The sequence below is a fragment of the Gymnogyps californianus genome, chromosome Z, assembly GCF_018139145.2.
Source record: "Gymnogyps californianus isolate 813 chromosome Z, ASM1813914v2, whole genome shotgun sequence".
In the NCBI taxonomy this organism is placed as follows: domain Eukaryota; kingdom Metazoa; phylum Chordata; class Aves; order Accipitriformes; family Cathartidae; genus Gymnogyps; species Gymnogyps californianus.
The window spans coordinates 10,329,309-10,346,862 of NC_059500.1; the positions used below are offsets into that span (position 1 = coordinate 10,329,309).

The 17,554-nt window shown below is 43.0% G+C and overlaps 1 protein-coding gene across 1 annotated transcript in view; it reads right to left on the reverse strand.

Annotated features, from left to right (window-relative positions):
• Positions 1 to 17,554, reverse strand: part of SNX30 (sorting nexin family member 30) — a 51,238-nt gene that overhangs the window by 18,391 nt on the left and 15,293 nt on the right. The window contains exons 2-4 of the mRNA XM_050912818.1: positions 12,332 to 12,520; positions 5,927 to 6,037; positions 2,034 to 2,192 (exon numbers count right to left, since the gene is read on the reverse strand). Coding sequence (XP_050768775.1) covers positions 2,034 to 2,192; positions 5,927 to 6,037; positions 12,332 to 12,520 — 459 coding nt within the window. The remainder of the gene's footprint in view (positions 1 to 2,033; positions 2,193 to 5,926; positions 6,038 to 12,331; positions 12,521 to 17,554) is intronic.

Below are 17,554 nucleotides of genomic sequence, written 5' to 3' on the forward strand. Positions count from 1 at the left end.
TCATCCACACATACTTTTAAGTCATAGCCCACCATACCAGTATTATGCAAATGTACCAGCTGGCTTTGATGACCTAGTATAGAGCTACATATTGCATGCCTATTTGGTGAGCAGCCTCCCCATACCAGTTGTGTGGTCAGATAGGAGGCAGGGGAAGACTACACAGAAAAAAAAAACACAGCATGGGCAGACTAGCACAGGTTCTCTGCAAGACAGACTGCAGCTCAGGCTGGGTCAAATGTAGCCATGTTGCCTGCACAGAAAGCTTAAATTTCCTTGCCAATGCTTTACACATTTGCATAAATCAACATTCAGACAACCTATGTTAACAAGGTTGTTTATCTACAATATTCAGGGGATTTCACCTTGACAGCACATCAGAAAAAACTGATTTTAGTTAGCCAAAACGCCGTCCATTTTGCATTTTACTCCTTCCAGCAGGGGTCACTATTCAACATCTCAAAACAGGCTTAAGAGCTATAACTAGGTTATCCTATGCAGCCTGAGGAAGAGATGTTTTCAAACCAAGTAGACCTGTAGAGGTTAAGAATCAAGACATGCTGTTACAGACTAGACTAAAAGCTGAAGTGTTCTTTAAAAAAATACAACAGCCATCTTCAAAACATGTACTATGGTATTCTTTCCAGGTACTTATGTATAAGTCAAACCTATGTCTGATTAAGAGAACCTGACATCTTAGCAGCTACTATAATTTTGAATTATGTTTGCATTTAAATGCAGTGGTTCCATGACTCTTGAGATCTGCCTGTCCTAAGCACTACCTGCAAGCAGGCATCAGAAAAAGACCCTTTAACTCAAAATTATTCACTCACTCTCTAGCATTCTGGTGTGTTACTGGTCCAAACATGGAACTTTAAGAAAGGCTGGTTTCTATTTTTTCAACCAGGAGGTGGTCTCATGACCTTCTGCAGTAACTAAATTCTGAAGTCCTAGCACACTGAACTGACACGTCACTGCTGCAATACAGCAAGTTCCAACACTAGAGACAGCCAGAATACATGTCCTTTTCCCTCAGCCTCCCTGGATGCTCTGTATTCTCAAGGCAAGCCCTGCCCAGGACTGAGCATAAAGCCCTTACCGTTCATTTTACAGGGGTGGGAGAAGATGACTAAGCAGCTAAGAAAGTTGCATCATGCTTTGACAGCTGAAAAGCAGAACAAAGCTATCTGACATTTATCTATAAAGGTGCTAAAAAATTTCTGCATTTCTGGCCTGTTTCAGCAGTTAAGTTCACCATGGAGGGGAAATAAAAGGGAACTGGAGATTGAGTCTCACGTTACCAGCAAGCAGAGCATGAGCCTAAAGTGAGCTCAAATTAAGTGTCACATTTGAGTTAGCTAGCATAATGTGACATTGGAAAGACGTGCTTTCACAGCTCTCCTCCCTTATCAGGTCAAACCCAAGCATGACTGTAGGTCCTCCTAGTCTTATCTAAAATGCAGTTCAAAAGACAGCCAAAGAAAATCGCACGTTGCTGGATGAGTCACGCAGAAGATGAGCATGAAACTGTTGACCGAGAACAAACAAGAACGACGTCTTCATGCTTAGTTTTGAGGGCAACAAGTGCAAGCAGTATAGAAGGCACAGACAAGAAAAAAGTCAAGAAATTTGCAAGCTTTTGTGCAAGAGAGATCTCTCCTCCTCCCGCAGCTCCCTCTGCCCCAAAAGAGAATTTTACACAGTCTACAATTTTCTAAATTCTGAACCTCTCTTGCATCAGAGGAGTATGTTCTAGACACAGGGATACAAAACAAGCAGGTCTGGAGAACTGAGTTTGTAAATCTGCAGACCATCCCTCTCTTCAAGCAAAGGGAACCCATATGGTTGTCACACACAGGGGTCTGTCACACACAACATTCAGGGTCCCCAACAGCTCTCTGGTATTTTAGGGGAAGTTCTGATCCGCACATGTAGTTTTATTAATGCCTTTTTACCTTCATTTCAAAAGAGACTGCAAAGGTGCCTGTTCTCTTGTCCCTGTCAATGACAGTGTTTGGAAGTTGCTGGCTTACCTTGGCCGTGAGAAACACATTGAAGTGCTCATTAAAAGAAAGCACTGGGTGATCAGTTATTCTCTTCAAGAATTTGTCTAATGCTTTCCTCCTCGTCTCCACGAACTCTTCAGAAAAGCGATCAACAACACCCTTCACCACAAATTTCTCAGGAAGAGGCTGTCAGAGACAAGCAAAATGCACAAGATTCAGAAGACCAAAAATTTGCTTTGTATATTTCCAAGTGGCAGAAGCAAGCAAACTCCAGTCTTAACAGGAACTGAAATGTTATGTTTGCTAACAGGAACCACACATCAGATGGGATGCAGGCCCTGCTCTGAATTACCCCTTAGCTGGTCAGGCCTAATGCTAGCAATTCTACTGAGTGGCTTCAGCTGAGAGCCACACCAGCAAAGCCCAGACAGTACTCACACTAAGTACTTCTAGCATAGCTTAGCACATTCCCCCCTACTGGTATCCATGTTCAAACTCCGGCTCTAAAGGAGATGCCAGCGGAGCTGCACACTATTCACTACAGCAATGCACACCCCCCCCGATGTTGAAGCAAGGCTGCTTAGTCCAAGGAAATTCAGAAAATTTAACAATTCTACTTACTCCTTCCCCCCTCCCCCGCTTCTGAACAATTCAGAGCTCCTGGACAGGGCCCTTCTGTGGAGGGCTGATAGTCTTAGTGACAGCACCACAGTGAGCAAAGACAGACAAGCAGGCTTGACAGCAAATGGTTGAATAGTCCAGGCTGGAGCCTTCCTGAAGCACTTGCACACTCTGTCATCTATCATAGCCGACATTTCTGAGCATGTTTGTGTAAGTGACAAAGGTCTGCCAACATACCTACTTTTTCATCTTACTCCTGTTTCAACTCCACCAGTTCATCTCTGCAGTTCAGCTTAACACGCAAGCCCAAGTCTGCCTCCAGACTTGCTAGTTCTGCAGTCCCTCCTGTTACACTTAGACTCCAGACTTCAAAGTCCCACTTCAGATGGAAGATAACTCTTTAAGCTTCAGCATGGTTAGTCTCAGCTGTACCACTAGATCTGCTTTTGTTCTCTCTAGACAGCATGGACTCTAATATCAGTTTTAAAACTGTGCTTCGCATTCTATTTTTGTCAACAGTCCACCCAGACAGATAATCTGCTTACTCTTAGGCTAGCAATGACGGCCATTTTCACCCAATTCAGGAATCAGGATTTCCCTCTGCAAAGAGTCTTTGTCACCTGAAATTTGTGACAAAAGTAATTCAAAGAAAAAAAAAAAATTGTGCATGCATATGCCTTTCCCACTATACCCTAGCTGATGTGGGATGTACAAGAGGATTGCCTCTCCTAAAAAAACCGAACCAGCATGAGTTAGCTGCAACACAGCTACATTTTGACCACCGTACTTAGTTCTTATAAATTTAAGACTTGTCTTATTATGCTTAGCATTCAGATCAGTCATTCTGGTTAAACCAGTGTAAGGTACACTCTAATTAGACTTCTTCAGAAGGACAATACTTAGTGCAGTAGTCTTCAGGGAGGAAGAAACTCTCTTCCCTTGCTTTGTAAACTTTAGCTGGGACTCTCTACTTTAGGAAGTCACTACCTCAGCACTATATGCAGGAGGAGAAGGACAAGCTGGAAGACTGGTTGAACTAGGGTTCTTTAAACTAAACACATGCAAACTGGCACTGAATAATCACTAACGTCTGAGCATTTCAGACCCACAGAAGGGTGTACCTCTATTAGAGAGACTTCTGCCATTTAACCTGGTTTTAGCTATAGCAGTAGTTAGTCCTTTACATTTTAGGCCTTCAGAGGTCCATGCCAAGTAGTCAGTACACACAGCTAGCAACCGATATCCTGCTTTAACTGTGTGTTACTTATCTACCTTATAGTCTTCCAACTTAATAGTCTACTTTTCCCTGCCGTGACATGTGATCAGAGTTCACTGCAGTCAGAAATAGCTTCAAGTATCCAAACATCACCATCTAAAGACAAGATCCTTGGCCATGTTAGGCTTATCTTTCTAGTCTAGAGAGATCTGAGAGCATTTTTACTGTTGTTTGAAAGAACAGATCAGAATAAGTCTCAGATAATTTAAAAAAAAATTAAAAATCAGGAACCAAAGAGATTAAAAGGAACCCATATTCAGTTTAGTTTGGGCTCCTCAGTGTAGGCTATCATGACTCACTGCACTGAGAAGACACATCATTTGTTACAGGAAGATTTTAAGCAGAGTCACTATACCGAGATGAGGAAGACAACCCCCTTTTGGTATTTTGTTAGACAGAAGGCCTCCAGGGATTGCAGTATCTCGTTACAAATACAGATACTCTTAGATTGCTTGAAACATCCTTTCAGAATACACCTGAGTCACAATGCACCTGAAACTGCCTTTAGCTTCTATTCCCCCATCTACTTCTAGGCAATAAATACATAAAGCATTCAGCAATCTCCCCGCCATACCACTGTATGGAAGAGATTAATAGGAAATTCCTTAACTACTAACTTGTGCATATACAGATAAAAGAGGGCAGCGCATCCCTATGCTTTTAGATTTTCTAGGAGAGGCACTTCAGAGATTGCCTTGTTCTGCAGCCTGTTTCATGTCCAGTCTTAGAGCCACTTGTGCCAAATTTGCTGTTCTATGTGCAACAAATTCCAGGTCACAGCAAAGCAGCTTGATTCCCTGGCTGTGACTCACCTTCTGCCACTAGACTATTATTTATTGCCTTGCAGCCTTCAGGCAGGACTGGCAGCCTGTTAGTATACTCAAGAATCTGTAGAAGCTTAACCTCGATAGTTCCAGCTGTTCAGAGAACAGGGAGGGAGAAAAGAGGGTCTGAGCAGCTAACACATTAATCTCATGTCTCCACCTTACCCCAGCAAGCTCACTCTCTCCTCTTCTCCCTACCCCTCAGTAAACATATTTGCTGCCAGTTAGTGGTGTCACATGATTTTGTGAAGTATTTCTTATCTTTGAGAGACTGAGCTATTATTCCACTTAGAGGCAACTCCCAGAGTAATTAAGGATTTAAATAGCTCTCTACCCTGGAACAGCCTAACTGAATACTTCTCACATAGCCTAGTCCTTGCTGAGGGAGGGAAAGCAGAGAAACTTCCCCCCCAACCCAGATGGCCAAGCTAAGGTATGCTAGCAGTGTTGCTATTTCCCAACAATTCACCTCCTACAGGCCTTTTAATTTCTTTGTGCAAAAGAGCTGATGGTGGTGATCTCGCATCTTTTCCATCCTTCCTACCTTTTCACACCTTCTACAGCATGAAAACCAGACTGCTGAAGATCAGTATCAACCTCTTCATATCACATAAGGTGGTCAGACTGCCAGCTTCAGCGACAAGAAGGGGTGCAGTAGTTTAGCTAATCTCATTAGCTAAACTTCTGCCTACTGAAGGCATGCAATAGCTACCAAGCCAGAGGCTAAGATTTTTAAGTCTGTGCTATTAAATGTTAGCACAAATAGTTTTAAAACACTCTTTAAAACCAGCTCAAAAGACCACCTTGAAAACTGACTGAGACTAGGACTTGAAATACCTGTGTGGCTTTTCATAAGCCTCAGATACTTGGAAATCTAGATGTAATAATTGAGCAAAGAGATGAAGCGTATTCCATTTATGCCACAACAAATGTAGTCACCATGCATATTGTCCTACAGGAGGCGGCCAAAGCTCACCTCTCAGGTGTGCCACCCAAGAAAAGTCTAAGCTTCATCATCAGTCAAGAATGGGAAGCTCTTCCCACTCCACTAGAACAGAATGAAGTATTGTATTCAAATCTAAATACTACAAGAGAATGAAGTACTGTATTTAAATCTAAAGAGACGTATCACCAAAATATCACCCTTGGAAGACAGATACAGAACTGTCCTTAATAGCAGATTCTTGCTTACTACCCACGGGAATGAGATGCGTTGGCTGAGACTCTTCCAGCTTGTTTCTCAACCAGTCGAAGTCTTGGTACCGCCGGCGGACAGAATACTCTGGCAAATCAAACTCTGCTCGCGTGGTCTGGAAAAGAAGAACAGGATACGCTTAGTGTGCGCCAAAACCTCCTGAAGTGGGAGCTTAGCAGCAAATGCAGTACAGCCATCACCGCAAGGGTGAGGTCAGACAAGCCTGGCACAGGGACTCCATCCCCAAAATCACGTTTGCAGCATGACAGAAAGATCCTCTGGCCTTTCAAGCAGCGGGAAAGCCAGCAATAAGAAAAATGATTACTTGGAGCTGATGTGTTCTTAAGATCTATTCATACTTCATCGCATGTTCTGCTCAGAGAAACTTTATGGGAGGAGTCTGTGGAGGGGAGAGTACTGTGCAGCATGTTAATCTCTTGGCAGTTACAAGTTTGCGGGGAAGACTGTATGAAATCTTTATTCCAAGGACGAGGCTATTTTAGCCATCAAGAACTAAAAGCAAAGATATTTAATGACTTGTTTATTCTATGATGTGCATTAACCATGGGTGAAAAAATGTTTCACCACTGCCCCATATTCCAGAATTGACAGGCTTATCACACTCCTTCAAGGCTAAAAGATTAGTACATAAGCCATTGCTAGGTTTGCCGAAGGACTGTTTTTGTTGATTTCCAAGAGGAAGAAACGAATTTGTTTACATTAAGTTCATGTACGCCTGATTAAAGATTTAACTTAATGTACTGATATCTCTAAAGTTTTCATTCTTCAGGGCAAGGAGTTAAACTTGCCGTTACAAGTTTGAGACAGAAGGTAAGTATGCGGAGAAACTGCTGGCCAATGTTTTATCCAGTCCTCGAACAGTCCATAGCCTGGAAAGCTGACTGCATGGGGCTGCTTGCACAGCACATACTGCAACTGCCTAAAAGCACTAATGAAACTGTGTACCAACTAGGAGTCTCTGCTAAAGAGACTGGTATTGAGATAGCCCTGATTAGAAGGTGGATGGCCCTTATCATTATGTCCCACTGAGAAGCACAGCTCACAGAGAAGCCTAGAGAGCTATAATTAGTTACTTGCAGCATCAAGACCATCTTGCAATGAAGGTGATGCTGCAGCGCCAGCACACTACATGTTTACAGCCAGACATCAAAACCACTGCATTCTGGGGAATGCACCAGCTCTCCTACCTTTGAACTGGCACTGAGTCCAGCACTAGGTTGCTTTGCTACTCCTAGCCACTACAACCACCTGCTAAATTCCAGCAGAGATTTTGTGTTTAGTTCCAGACTGAGAGCAACTGCCACGTATTTGGAGAGAGCCAAGTAGCAGCCTTTAAATGCAATCCACTGCTTCACTTGCTCTCTGGATGGCTCCAACTCCTGAGTTACTGCATGTTACTCCCACCAATCCCCACTAGGGATCCTGTATAAGTTCTATGTCAGAAATCTCTTTCTAGGGGGAAGCCAGCAGCCTTAACACACTATCAACAGAACAGTATACTATGAACAGCATGCTAATGTGGTATTACCTATGAAATGGTTTGGTTTCTAGAAAATGAAGGCATAGAGACACAGAAAAGAAGAAATCAAGCTCACTTCCTCCCTCCTTTGACCTGCTAGCTATGGTAAGAGATACACACGTTAGTCCATGGACTAACATAATGAATGCTCACCAATGGAGAAGTTGTCTTTGTAGATTAGGGACTACCAAGACCTAGATATCCACTGCAGATTTGTGCTTTACTCAGCTACACCTCAGAGTAACACCAGCTTATTTAAGGTGTTAGAGTGCCACACTATAAATTAAACTTCTGAGACTTCATATGAACCATTTCCACTTGTTTTGAGTAAGAGACTGAACGGCATTACACTAGAACAAGATAATTCACACAGATGTAGACAACCCCCATCAGCCAGTGGTGCTGACTGCTTTGTTGTGTTAATAGGGCAACTATATCTCAACCTTGCAGGAGACGACCTGAAATTTAAAAAAAAAAAAAGTGTAATGATTTAGTAGTAGGGAGAGTTTTTGTGAACTGGCTGTCACTGGGCAAAGGCCTCTTAGAAGAGATCAGACAGTGAGTGAATGAAAGTAATCAGGATGTATACACACTACAGTGTCTTATCCTGTAGCATGAGGATGAAGGTAAAGTCTCCCATCTGTTAGCACCGAGAACCTTATTAACCAGTATTCTGCTAACAGTTAAGGAAAACTGTATATATACACTATTTAGTCTAGAATTAGGAAAGCGGGATAAGTCCCAGTGCACAAACTTTACATTAGTGAGTTTAACCAGGACAGTTATTCATCTCCAGCAAACTGCTCCTGATGCCTTTACATCACAAGCAGATTTGCAGTCTTCCATATATCAGGTTTTGTTCCTCAGAGGGAGTCAGATGAAAATACATCATAGTCATCAGCATTTCAGTGTTTGCTGTACAGGCTGTCAAATCTAGACAGGAAATAAGCTTTTCAAAGACTATTTGGACAGAACGTAAGGGCCCTTCAAGGTTTTAAAGACACCTCACTAATGCTGAAAGAATTTGGATCTCAGATCAAACTGTTCATTAGCTTGGCATAAGATTTTTTTCCCCAGACTGCACACAAAAGTGAAGAGGGTCTTGCCACTGTCCAGGGACGGCAAGTGAAATGTCTGTTTTTCACACAGTTGAATTCCTCCTGCTTTCTTAGCAGGATCCATAAATCTCATCTTGCAAGTACACATGTCCCTCCCAAAGGAAGCTGAGACACTTATGTGGCAGATCTCAGCCTCCCAAAAATAATGGGCAAGACACTTCCAGGGACTTATTGAAGACTCCAGCACAGTTCCACTAAGTCAGCACTGCAGTATTCCAGGCTCAGTTTTACTTGCTGGAAAGCAGGCAAGGTTACAGACACTTTTACCTCTGTTGTTGGAATAGTTTTGACTTGAGGCAATATTAACGCAATCACCAAGTCTTGGTCTTGTGTAAGATTCTTGTCTTTCTTGAAAGGAATTAGCAGCCAAACCTAAAGCTAGCCTGTGATGACTATGTGAAAGTGTTTTTGTACCCTAGTTCTAGTCTCTTACTCACTACACCCGATTGTGGATTCACCTCCATGTTACTATTTAAGTTTGGGGCAAAATCTTCAACTAGAAGAGGAGAATGGCAGAGGGGGGAAAGGACCAAGGTTGGTGTTCTTAGCAGGTGTTCTTAGTAGTTCATAGTTTCATTTGCCTCAAATAGTTTAGCCTGTTTGAAAGAGAGATCATAGTACTTACACCTGCTCCTCCCTAGGGATCAAGCTATTTCATGTGCTCAGGTAATCTACCCAATGCATGCACTGGAAGCAGGAGGAGGAAGACAGGAAAAAGAAAACAAGACCTCCACTTCAGTACTGACTGGTTTGAAAGCCTCCCCCTTCAAGCCTGCAGAGCAACTGCATGACTGAGGAATAGGACATAGCTGTTCAGACCTCCGTGGGAAAAGGCACAGAAGGCGGCCTTGCCATCCTAAAAAGTACAACAAAACTGAAGTTAGAAGTACACTTACTTATGCTTCCCTTGGGATAGATGAATACATTACATAAGGGTAAGCTTTATCTCCCCCCACCCTCCCCCAAAAGATCTGCTTGATAAAATCCCTCTAGAGTCCACATCAGTCCATCTGAAGAGCACAAAGGTGTATCATCAAGAACAGCTGAGACACTTCAATCATCACAGCCAAGACCAATTAAGTTCCAGCACAAGTTTCACCCACCTTTTTGGTTTCACTAGCCTCCCTGTATAAGGAAACAGCTGTTACCAAGAAGAAAGCAGGGTATGAAAGAGTCAAGAGAGCCAGCTCTGAATCACTGTCCCTATTATTTTGGGGATTCCCATTATGTTCTTCAATGTGTCCATCCAGAAGACAGGCTGGGGAATGCTACCTGGCTCTTATGAGGAAGCTGTGAAAGCAGGGGCACAAGCAGGACCAAGTAAACTCTAAGCTTTCTTCTCAGCTTCCCTGCAAGCCATCGTTTTGGACCAAATGTTTTGGATCCCTCCTCAGCCACCACCACCTGCTGACAGACATTATCAGTAGATGAGAAGTTGGGGTATACTGCAAGACTTCTCTTTTTTGCTGTTACAATGAAGGACCTTTCTAAAGAAAGAGAAAAACCACACAACACAAAAACAAGACTGTGGTCAGGTTACACCCTTCCCTACAGTGGTGTCCAGTCACAGCCACAAGCGCACATTACAGCACTAGCAATTGCATTCCCCTCTTCTGTCTAGGGATGCTGCTTCTCACAGCAAGGAAGTCTTCAGTATAACTCATTCTAGGACCTATGTTTATCCAAACCTTTGAGGTTCCAGTAGCATTATTCAGTGGAGAGAGAAAAAAAAGGAGCCATCCCTGCCTCCTTAGCCAGCGCCACCAGAGACCCCTTCAGCCCTTTACAGGTCTCAAACCCTTCTCACAGAGCTGGTGGTGGGAAGGTATGGCCTTACACTGACGACAGGAGCAAGGTCTGCTATAGAACTTTGACCTACAACCTAGAGATGCAAGCATCACTCATCTTCATCACTGTCTAGGGATTATTCCTGTGCAGCTTTTTTGCCATGTTTAATTACTGCTTTCAGCTACAATGGCCAATTGGGCAATTAGCTTGGCATCAAATAGGCCTTGTTTGTATGGCAAGAATAAGTGAGATCATTAATACTGTTAGTCTTGCAAACAACCTTTTTTAAAACAATGGTAGATAGTGCTAGAGGTGCTGACACTAGAGGTTAGCCAGAAGTTTACAAGAATAATAAACCCGAAGAGGTGGGGCTTTCATGGTGATCGATAAGAATAAATTATGCACTGTTTCACAATAGTATGGTAATGCTATGATATAGCAGATTTATGTGCTACAGTGAGATCCCAAATAAAACAAGTATAACAGACAGGTAGGTAGATACACAAAATCAGAAGTACAGGATGAGGGTTTTTTTAATTTAAAAGAAGACATTGTTGAGTAATACATCTGATCTAATTAGGGTAAATACCTTACCCATATTCCAGAGTTCTGCTTTAAGAAGGAAGGAGATCCTTGTACGAACACAGGTTTCCAAGCAGAGGAACATTATTAGGGTGCCACTACACAGAGATATTTTATCTTGGCAGAATAATCGGGTCTTAATTTAAGGGAGAAACAACTTTAGCCCATTTTAGCCATTTGCCTGTGGAAAGTTGCATCTCATTTTGTGCTTCCTATTCCTTCTGATTGTGTAACAGCTGAAGGCTACATTGCTCCAAGTAGAAGTTTCCTACAATACTTAGCATTTTCTAGTAGTTAAGATACAGCATTTCTTGCAAGATTAAGACACTTAGAGCAACAGAGAATGACCTATGTTAAGTGTGCAGTAAGAGATAGCTACTATTTTAGAGAAACCATATTTTCTCCTGTGCAGCCTGAAAGTGGAACTTTGGAGTAGACATTTTGAAAAAAGTTCTGTGGCCTGTAAAGGCTTCCTTATCTCAAAGGAAAATATTCTCTCCAGCATATAGTGCCATCTAAGTAGGCCTAAGGAATGTTAATCTTTTTGGACAAGTGGATCAAGTATATTCCTCATGAAGTTAGTGAACACTTTTTGCCTTAAGTAACTACCAGTGTGCAAAACAGGTGTCAACATCACCTAGGAGCTGATGCTAACAAGAATGAGCTAGTTAACAGAAATCAACATTCCAGTTGTGAGTGCAGTGGACTTTTCAGATCACTCTTCCTATTAGTGTAATTAGACTGCATTAATGATTGAACTACAACACATGGTGAAAAAATCTCTAGCATATTTCTTTTGGTAGGCAGCAGCATTCTTAGGCTACTTAGTTTTAGCAGCAGCTATACGGCCTTCTGTACTAACAACTGCATGGAAGCTAGTTTACCATTGAGGATCAAGATTATGATTTAGGTAAGTGGCTGATAGAGGAAGTGTGGTAAACACTTAAAGCAACAAGCTTGAAGCATTTCAGAAAAGGACAGACACAAAATGTGATATGATTAACAGTGAATCAACAACAAGGCACATTCCCCTTCAGGGGAAGTAACTCAAACCAAATGGGTGTCAGATTACTTTATATGAACAAACTTTCAAGTTAATGAAAGAAACTGGCCTTGCAAGTTTACAAACAGTTCTATTTAAGAGTCAGACACAAAAACCTAAGCTGACACATGAAAAGTTTTGCATAGTTTCATATACTGAAGTAGTAACAGTTCTGCCAAGAGAAGTCACACCTTCAACACGTTCACAAGGTACTGCAAGACACTAAGTTCTTGTCCTCAAGATAAGGAAATACAATGCAAAGCATAGATGTCCAGAACATGCCCTTAAAAATCTCCCCAAAGAAAAAAAGTACTAGGAAAGGAGAATGTTGCTTTGTACCTTTGTTGTAACCCTGTATGTGATATATGTCTCCATTGTACACACGTGTTTTTTGGGATCATCAACAGTAACAAAGAGGTCTCTAGTTTCCCCATCCAAGTCATCATCCAGCTGCAGTCTGTTGAGGAGAGATGAGGAGGAGGCTGGGCTGGAAGTGTCCACAGGTGTGCCATTGGGTAGACTGAGATCCTGTATTGGAGAGGAAAAAACAGCAAGTTTTTAATAAGTGAACAGATTCACTGTAAAGCACAGTATTCTCAAAGACGCCACTGACAAGCTTCACTGACATACTACAAGGGCTATTTATTTCAGCAGGTCCAAGGATCATCCTTTTCCAGGACACCTGGGCAATCCCTTAAGGTCTGGGCTTTGAGCGTTAGGTTGTTCTACTGTTCCATAAGTTGAAGAGAAAGCACATTACCACCATACCTCCCCTTAGTATGCTGCAACCTGGTTTCTATTCATGAGGAAGTAGAAGTACTGCTGAACCAACAGTTCCTGGTGAGACTGAACCAACTCAGACTCTGAAAACAAAACAGCTAGGCAAATCAAGTGACCTACTTGTAAGACAGGTTTCAGGCAAAGTGGCAACAGTTCAGTTGACTGGAATGCAGTCAGCCTTTGCCTCTGGAGACTCCTATGGTAGAGGAAGGAGGGCAAACTTGTATCAGAGGCTTCCCATCCAGCCCATTAACTTCCAAACACATTGACAGCAGTCAGAGACTGAATTGCCATCACTGCACTACAAGACAGTCACAGATCATACACTGCAGCACCAGTGTCTATGCACACCTCCCTTTTGGAGTCCTAATGCCAATGAAAACACTGTTTTGCTTGGAGAGGTCCTCGTTCCCATCCTCCCAACTCCAAGAGTATCATCCAGTGCCTAGGGAAGACAGAGGCTAAAAGAACCAGCAAGTGGCTATTTTAGGAAGAGACACAGGGTTTGGGAAGTCTGTAATTCCTTGAAACTGACTCAGCAGCAGAAAAAAAACCCAAAGTCTTTATAGCCAGCTTGGTACATTCCCACACCTTCAAGTCTCACACTTTGATACAGACCAACTACTCCATACAGCTAGTGGTTACTCCACTTTGCATAAATATCACAGCAACTTCACATGTGTTCTCTGCTCTGGTTTTGTAGCAGAGGGAACTGGCAGCATGTGACAAGTCGTACAATATGTAGGAACATCTAACAACAGTATTAGAGAGTCCCAAAGATCCATGGCTCTTCTTTTCAGAGAAGAGAGAACTTTTTTGTTTGTTTTAACCAGTAGCACAAGAACAGATTTATCCACAGAGTGTTTCCCTTGTAAGGACAAAGGTTCCTCTGGTTGCTAGACACAGAAACATCACTACAGCTAAGCAGCACATGAACTAGAAGTGGTTTAGTTTTAGAATTACTGCTTAGACCCAGCTTCACACAGTCTTTAAGTGGCTAAATGAAACTGTAATCTTAGCAAAGCAATCCTGTTTGGGTAAGATCCTCTTTGTCCATCAGTATTCCTTATGCAATTGTGGTTTATGTTCCAGCTGGACAAGGGTAGTCCATGCCATCAAAAGAAGTCCTCCTTTTTTCAAGGGTTCAGAATTACAGGCAAGAGCTTCAAGATAAAGCTACTTAAGAAGGTCTGCCTTTGACAATGGCTAAGAACATGGCTAAGCTCCTACCAGTCTTTGTCACAAACCCATCATGGGAGCACTGGGATTTTGTAGACAGCCCTCTGCCTGTTGCAGTCCTGCAGAACTGTGGTAGTATTGCTCTTCACCTTGAGGACTGCCTTATGAAGTAGGAGAATAATGCTTTAGCCTAGATGTTTTGGGAAAGGGGTGATCTAAACTATTGTCCACTAACAGAGAGGTTAGATGCATTCTCCCAGCTAATGTTCAGAAGTGGTGGCCAACAGATGAGAGATTTCAAATTTAACTGGCAAGTGAGCAAGAACTGGAAGGTAGGCACTCAAATGCTCTCTTAAAAGGGCAAAAGAGCAGGATGAGCATGGCACAGCTTGCCAGCTCATACATGAGGTAGACAGCTTGAACCACACAAGCATCTGGCTCAGACTCAACATAGCAGGAGAGTGTACAACAGGAAGAAACAATGCTACAACAACTCAGCAGATAAGGAGTTCTGTTGGACTTACACAAACAGAATAAGCAGAAGACAGGACAAGATTAGCAACAGGAGACGGCTTCAGAAAATCTGCAGTTCAGCTAGGCAGGAGAATTCGGCTGAGCAGAGCAAAGAGCAAAGCAAACCCTGGGACACCACAGTAGCTGTAGACAAAGCTGTTCCTGTTTCCAAAAGGAAAAGACAGCTCTTCATTGCCCATGTGCAATAAGCATTAGTATAAGACAGGTTGTGCCAGAACTGCAGCCAGTCAAATTCTAAGCTTCCAGTATGGAAATGAATTAACTTGTGGAAACAGCTTAAGCCTGGTTGCACAGAAGATCTCAAAAGCTTGTAACAAAACCCTTCTAAAAGGGAGCTTAAAGAATATGATGGAATCTGCTTAAAATACAAAAACTCTGCATCAAGGTGTCAGAACAACTGGAGGAAGGACCAGAGATGGAGCTTGCAGCCACCTGCATGAAGTTAGCAACTTTCCTTGCCAATTTTGTTGGGAGATAACAATATCATACTAGCATGTCTTGCACTTTTTAAGCAGGGCAGAGGTTTGTGAAGGCTGGAATCCACTTCAATCTACTTGAGTGTGTTCTTGCAGTCATGGGTCCTATGGAATGTCTCAGGTCTTAAAATAAAGGCTGTGACAGTTTTACCTGATCTCAGCCTTGGATGAAACACCCCAGATTGAGATCAAGTAAAGCTCTAGACCAGCTCTGGTTAGGGGCAGGAGGGCTGCTAGCTGTGGTGGGGGGAAAGGACAGAGGATGTGTACATCAAAAGTACTACTGTGCTATACTGCCTCATCTGCGATGGCAGAACCCTCCCCTGGCAGTCACAGCTGGCATCATGCCCTGCTACTTGGCTAGTTTTCAGTGGTTGAAGGCCAAGTTAGAAGCTAACTATTCGTCCTTCTTAATGGGTGGAGCCTCCTAGCTAACTGCACAAGGAACAATGCTTATGACTGCTGAACTTTCGTTTAACAGTAGGCAGGATCAGTTTGCTGAATTCTTATGCTATTGCTAGAAAGAGGTAGGCTTTGAAGTGTCACAGCAGATGGCCTAGCAATCTAAGTTGTCTCAGGCTGTAATCCTTCCAGCAGAGCACCTCGTCGTCATGTTAATTGGCACTGGCTTTCTTCCATGGGACTTGGGGGATTTTTTGCAGTTGGGGAAGCAAGACTGCATCATCTGTTCTAGTCTGCTTTTACCACAGAAAGAGGAGTATGTCCTGCAGAGCCTAGCAGGAAAGGAGATCTGCAGCCATCTGCATTTCTACCTGTCGGTGTAGTTATCATACCCACAAGCATGTGAAATACTGACTAGTATTAATTGTTTTATATAACAGAGAGTCTGACTTCAGTGCCAGGGAGTCATGCATCAGCTTCACCTTTAGTGCACCAAGTAGCTGCTTACCCACTGTTTTAAGTAACTATCTGCATTATCAGAGATCAGCAGAGTCCAAGTCCCAGCAGGTACCTACTGTTCACAAAGCTCTTCATAGCAAAAAAAAGCAGCCTTTTCGTCACAGCACCTGTTACTCACAGTACAGTCAGCCTGCCATGAATCTGAGCAGTCCCACAGCAGGGAGGAGGGGAGGCTGCTTCTGGCAGCCAGGCAGATGGAATGGAGGACACGTTCTGTCAAGACATTCTTCAAGTGTTAGAGAGTATCCATGAAGACTTCCTCAAGTTTCAAAGCTTTTTCTAGAGTAAAGAGGAAAGGTCCTTAGCCTCTGTCCCTCACCTCCTCAGGACAGTCTCATAGCTTTGTCACCTGCTGAAGCAGGTCAGGTGAAGGTCTAGCAAGGCCTGGATCACAACCCATAACAGAAATAGTATGACATTCAGACCTTCAGGTTCATGATCTACTGGTTATATACGAGGCTTTTGTGCACAGTTGTACAACCACCTACAGGCAGACTCCTCACGCATTCCTATGGAGTTTGTAGCATTCCTCAAGACACCCAAGTTTATGGGTACATGAGATCAGATGACCCTAGCAGCACACATTTGGTATCCTACAGTGCAGGGCAAGCAGGAACTAACGGCCTGTGTTGGAAATGCATGAGCCCTGCCAGCTATGCAGGCTGCTATCTGGTAAGGATGCAGCTTTACATTCTTTTGTTGTATTATGCAGTCCAAACATCTTGACTAGTTAGCCTGCCCAGAAACAGATACTAAATCTATCAAGAAGTTAACTTCATCCAAGTTTAAAATTCAGCTGAATTTTATAAACTTGAAGTCTGCATGTGAGATGCAAAATGAGTTGGGAAGTTTCCAGCTGATGTCATCTTCTCCCTCCTTCATTCTCCCAGGACATTTTCCAAGACTCTAGATTTACAGAGCAGCTTGGATCCACGTAAAGTAAAACCTCAGGAGCTTGGTATTCAGTCTGCTGGATGGCAGCCTCCCCCAATGGAGTAGTACACACCAGAGAAAGCATCCAGGATTCAACCCCTGAAGGCTAAAAAAGGGTCTAAAATTCTGTAGGTATTGGCTTATTGTCAAGTGAAGATCATGCAGTCTCCTGCTGAGTTAAGTGCAGCTAGTCAATACTGCAGCTTCTACAAACTGAATGTTAGTTCTCACCTATCCTGCCTTAACAAGTGTACAGCTTAACCAGATAGCTTTGCTATCTAACCAGCAGTCCATGAAGGAAGTGGAAGAGGTGGTTCAGCTAGGTCTTCCAAGCACAGATAAGCTCATCTCTGGAAAGGGTTAGCCTGAAACCACCTGATACCGCAAGCACATTGCTCTCATTCAACAAGTATTAGATGACAGTAAGAGACATTTAGAAATGTTGCTGTTCAGACACAAGTGGTGCACTTAACCCCAAATATCCCTGCCTAACTCAGGGACCTTACAGCCAGGTCTGTACTACTCCTAGAGCCTCACTGCTTCACTTCTGAAATTCAGAGTGCTGTACCTTTCTCCTTGTCTTTCGAGGTTTTCCGTTGCTTTTTGCCATCCATTTCCCAAAGAGACAACCACAGATACAGTCATGCCGAGGGTACAATTCCACACAACGACTGCAGCTCGTTTCTGGAACAGCCTTACCTTCGTACCTTCAGTACATGACAATAAGTCATAGCAGAAT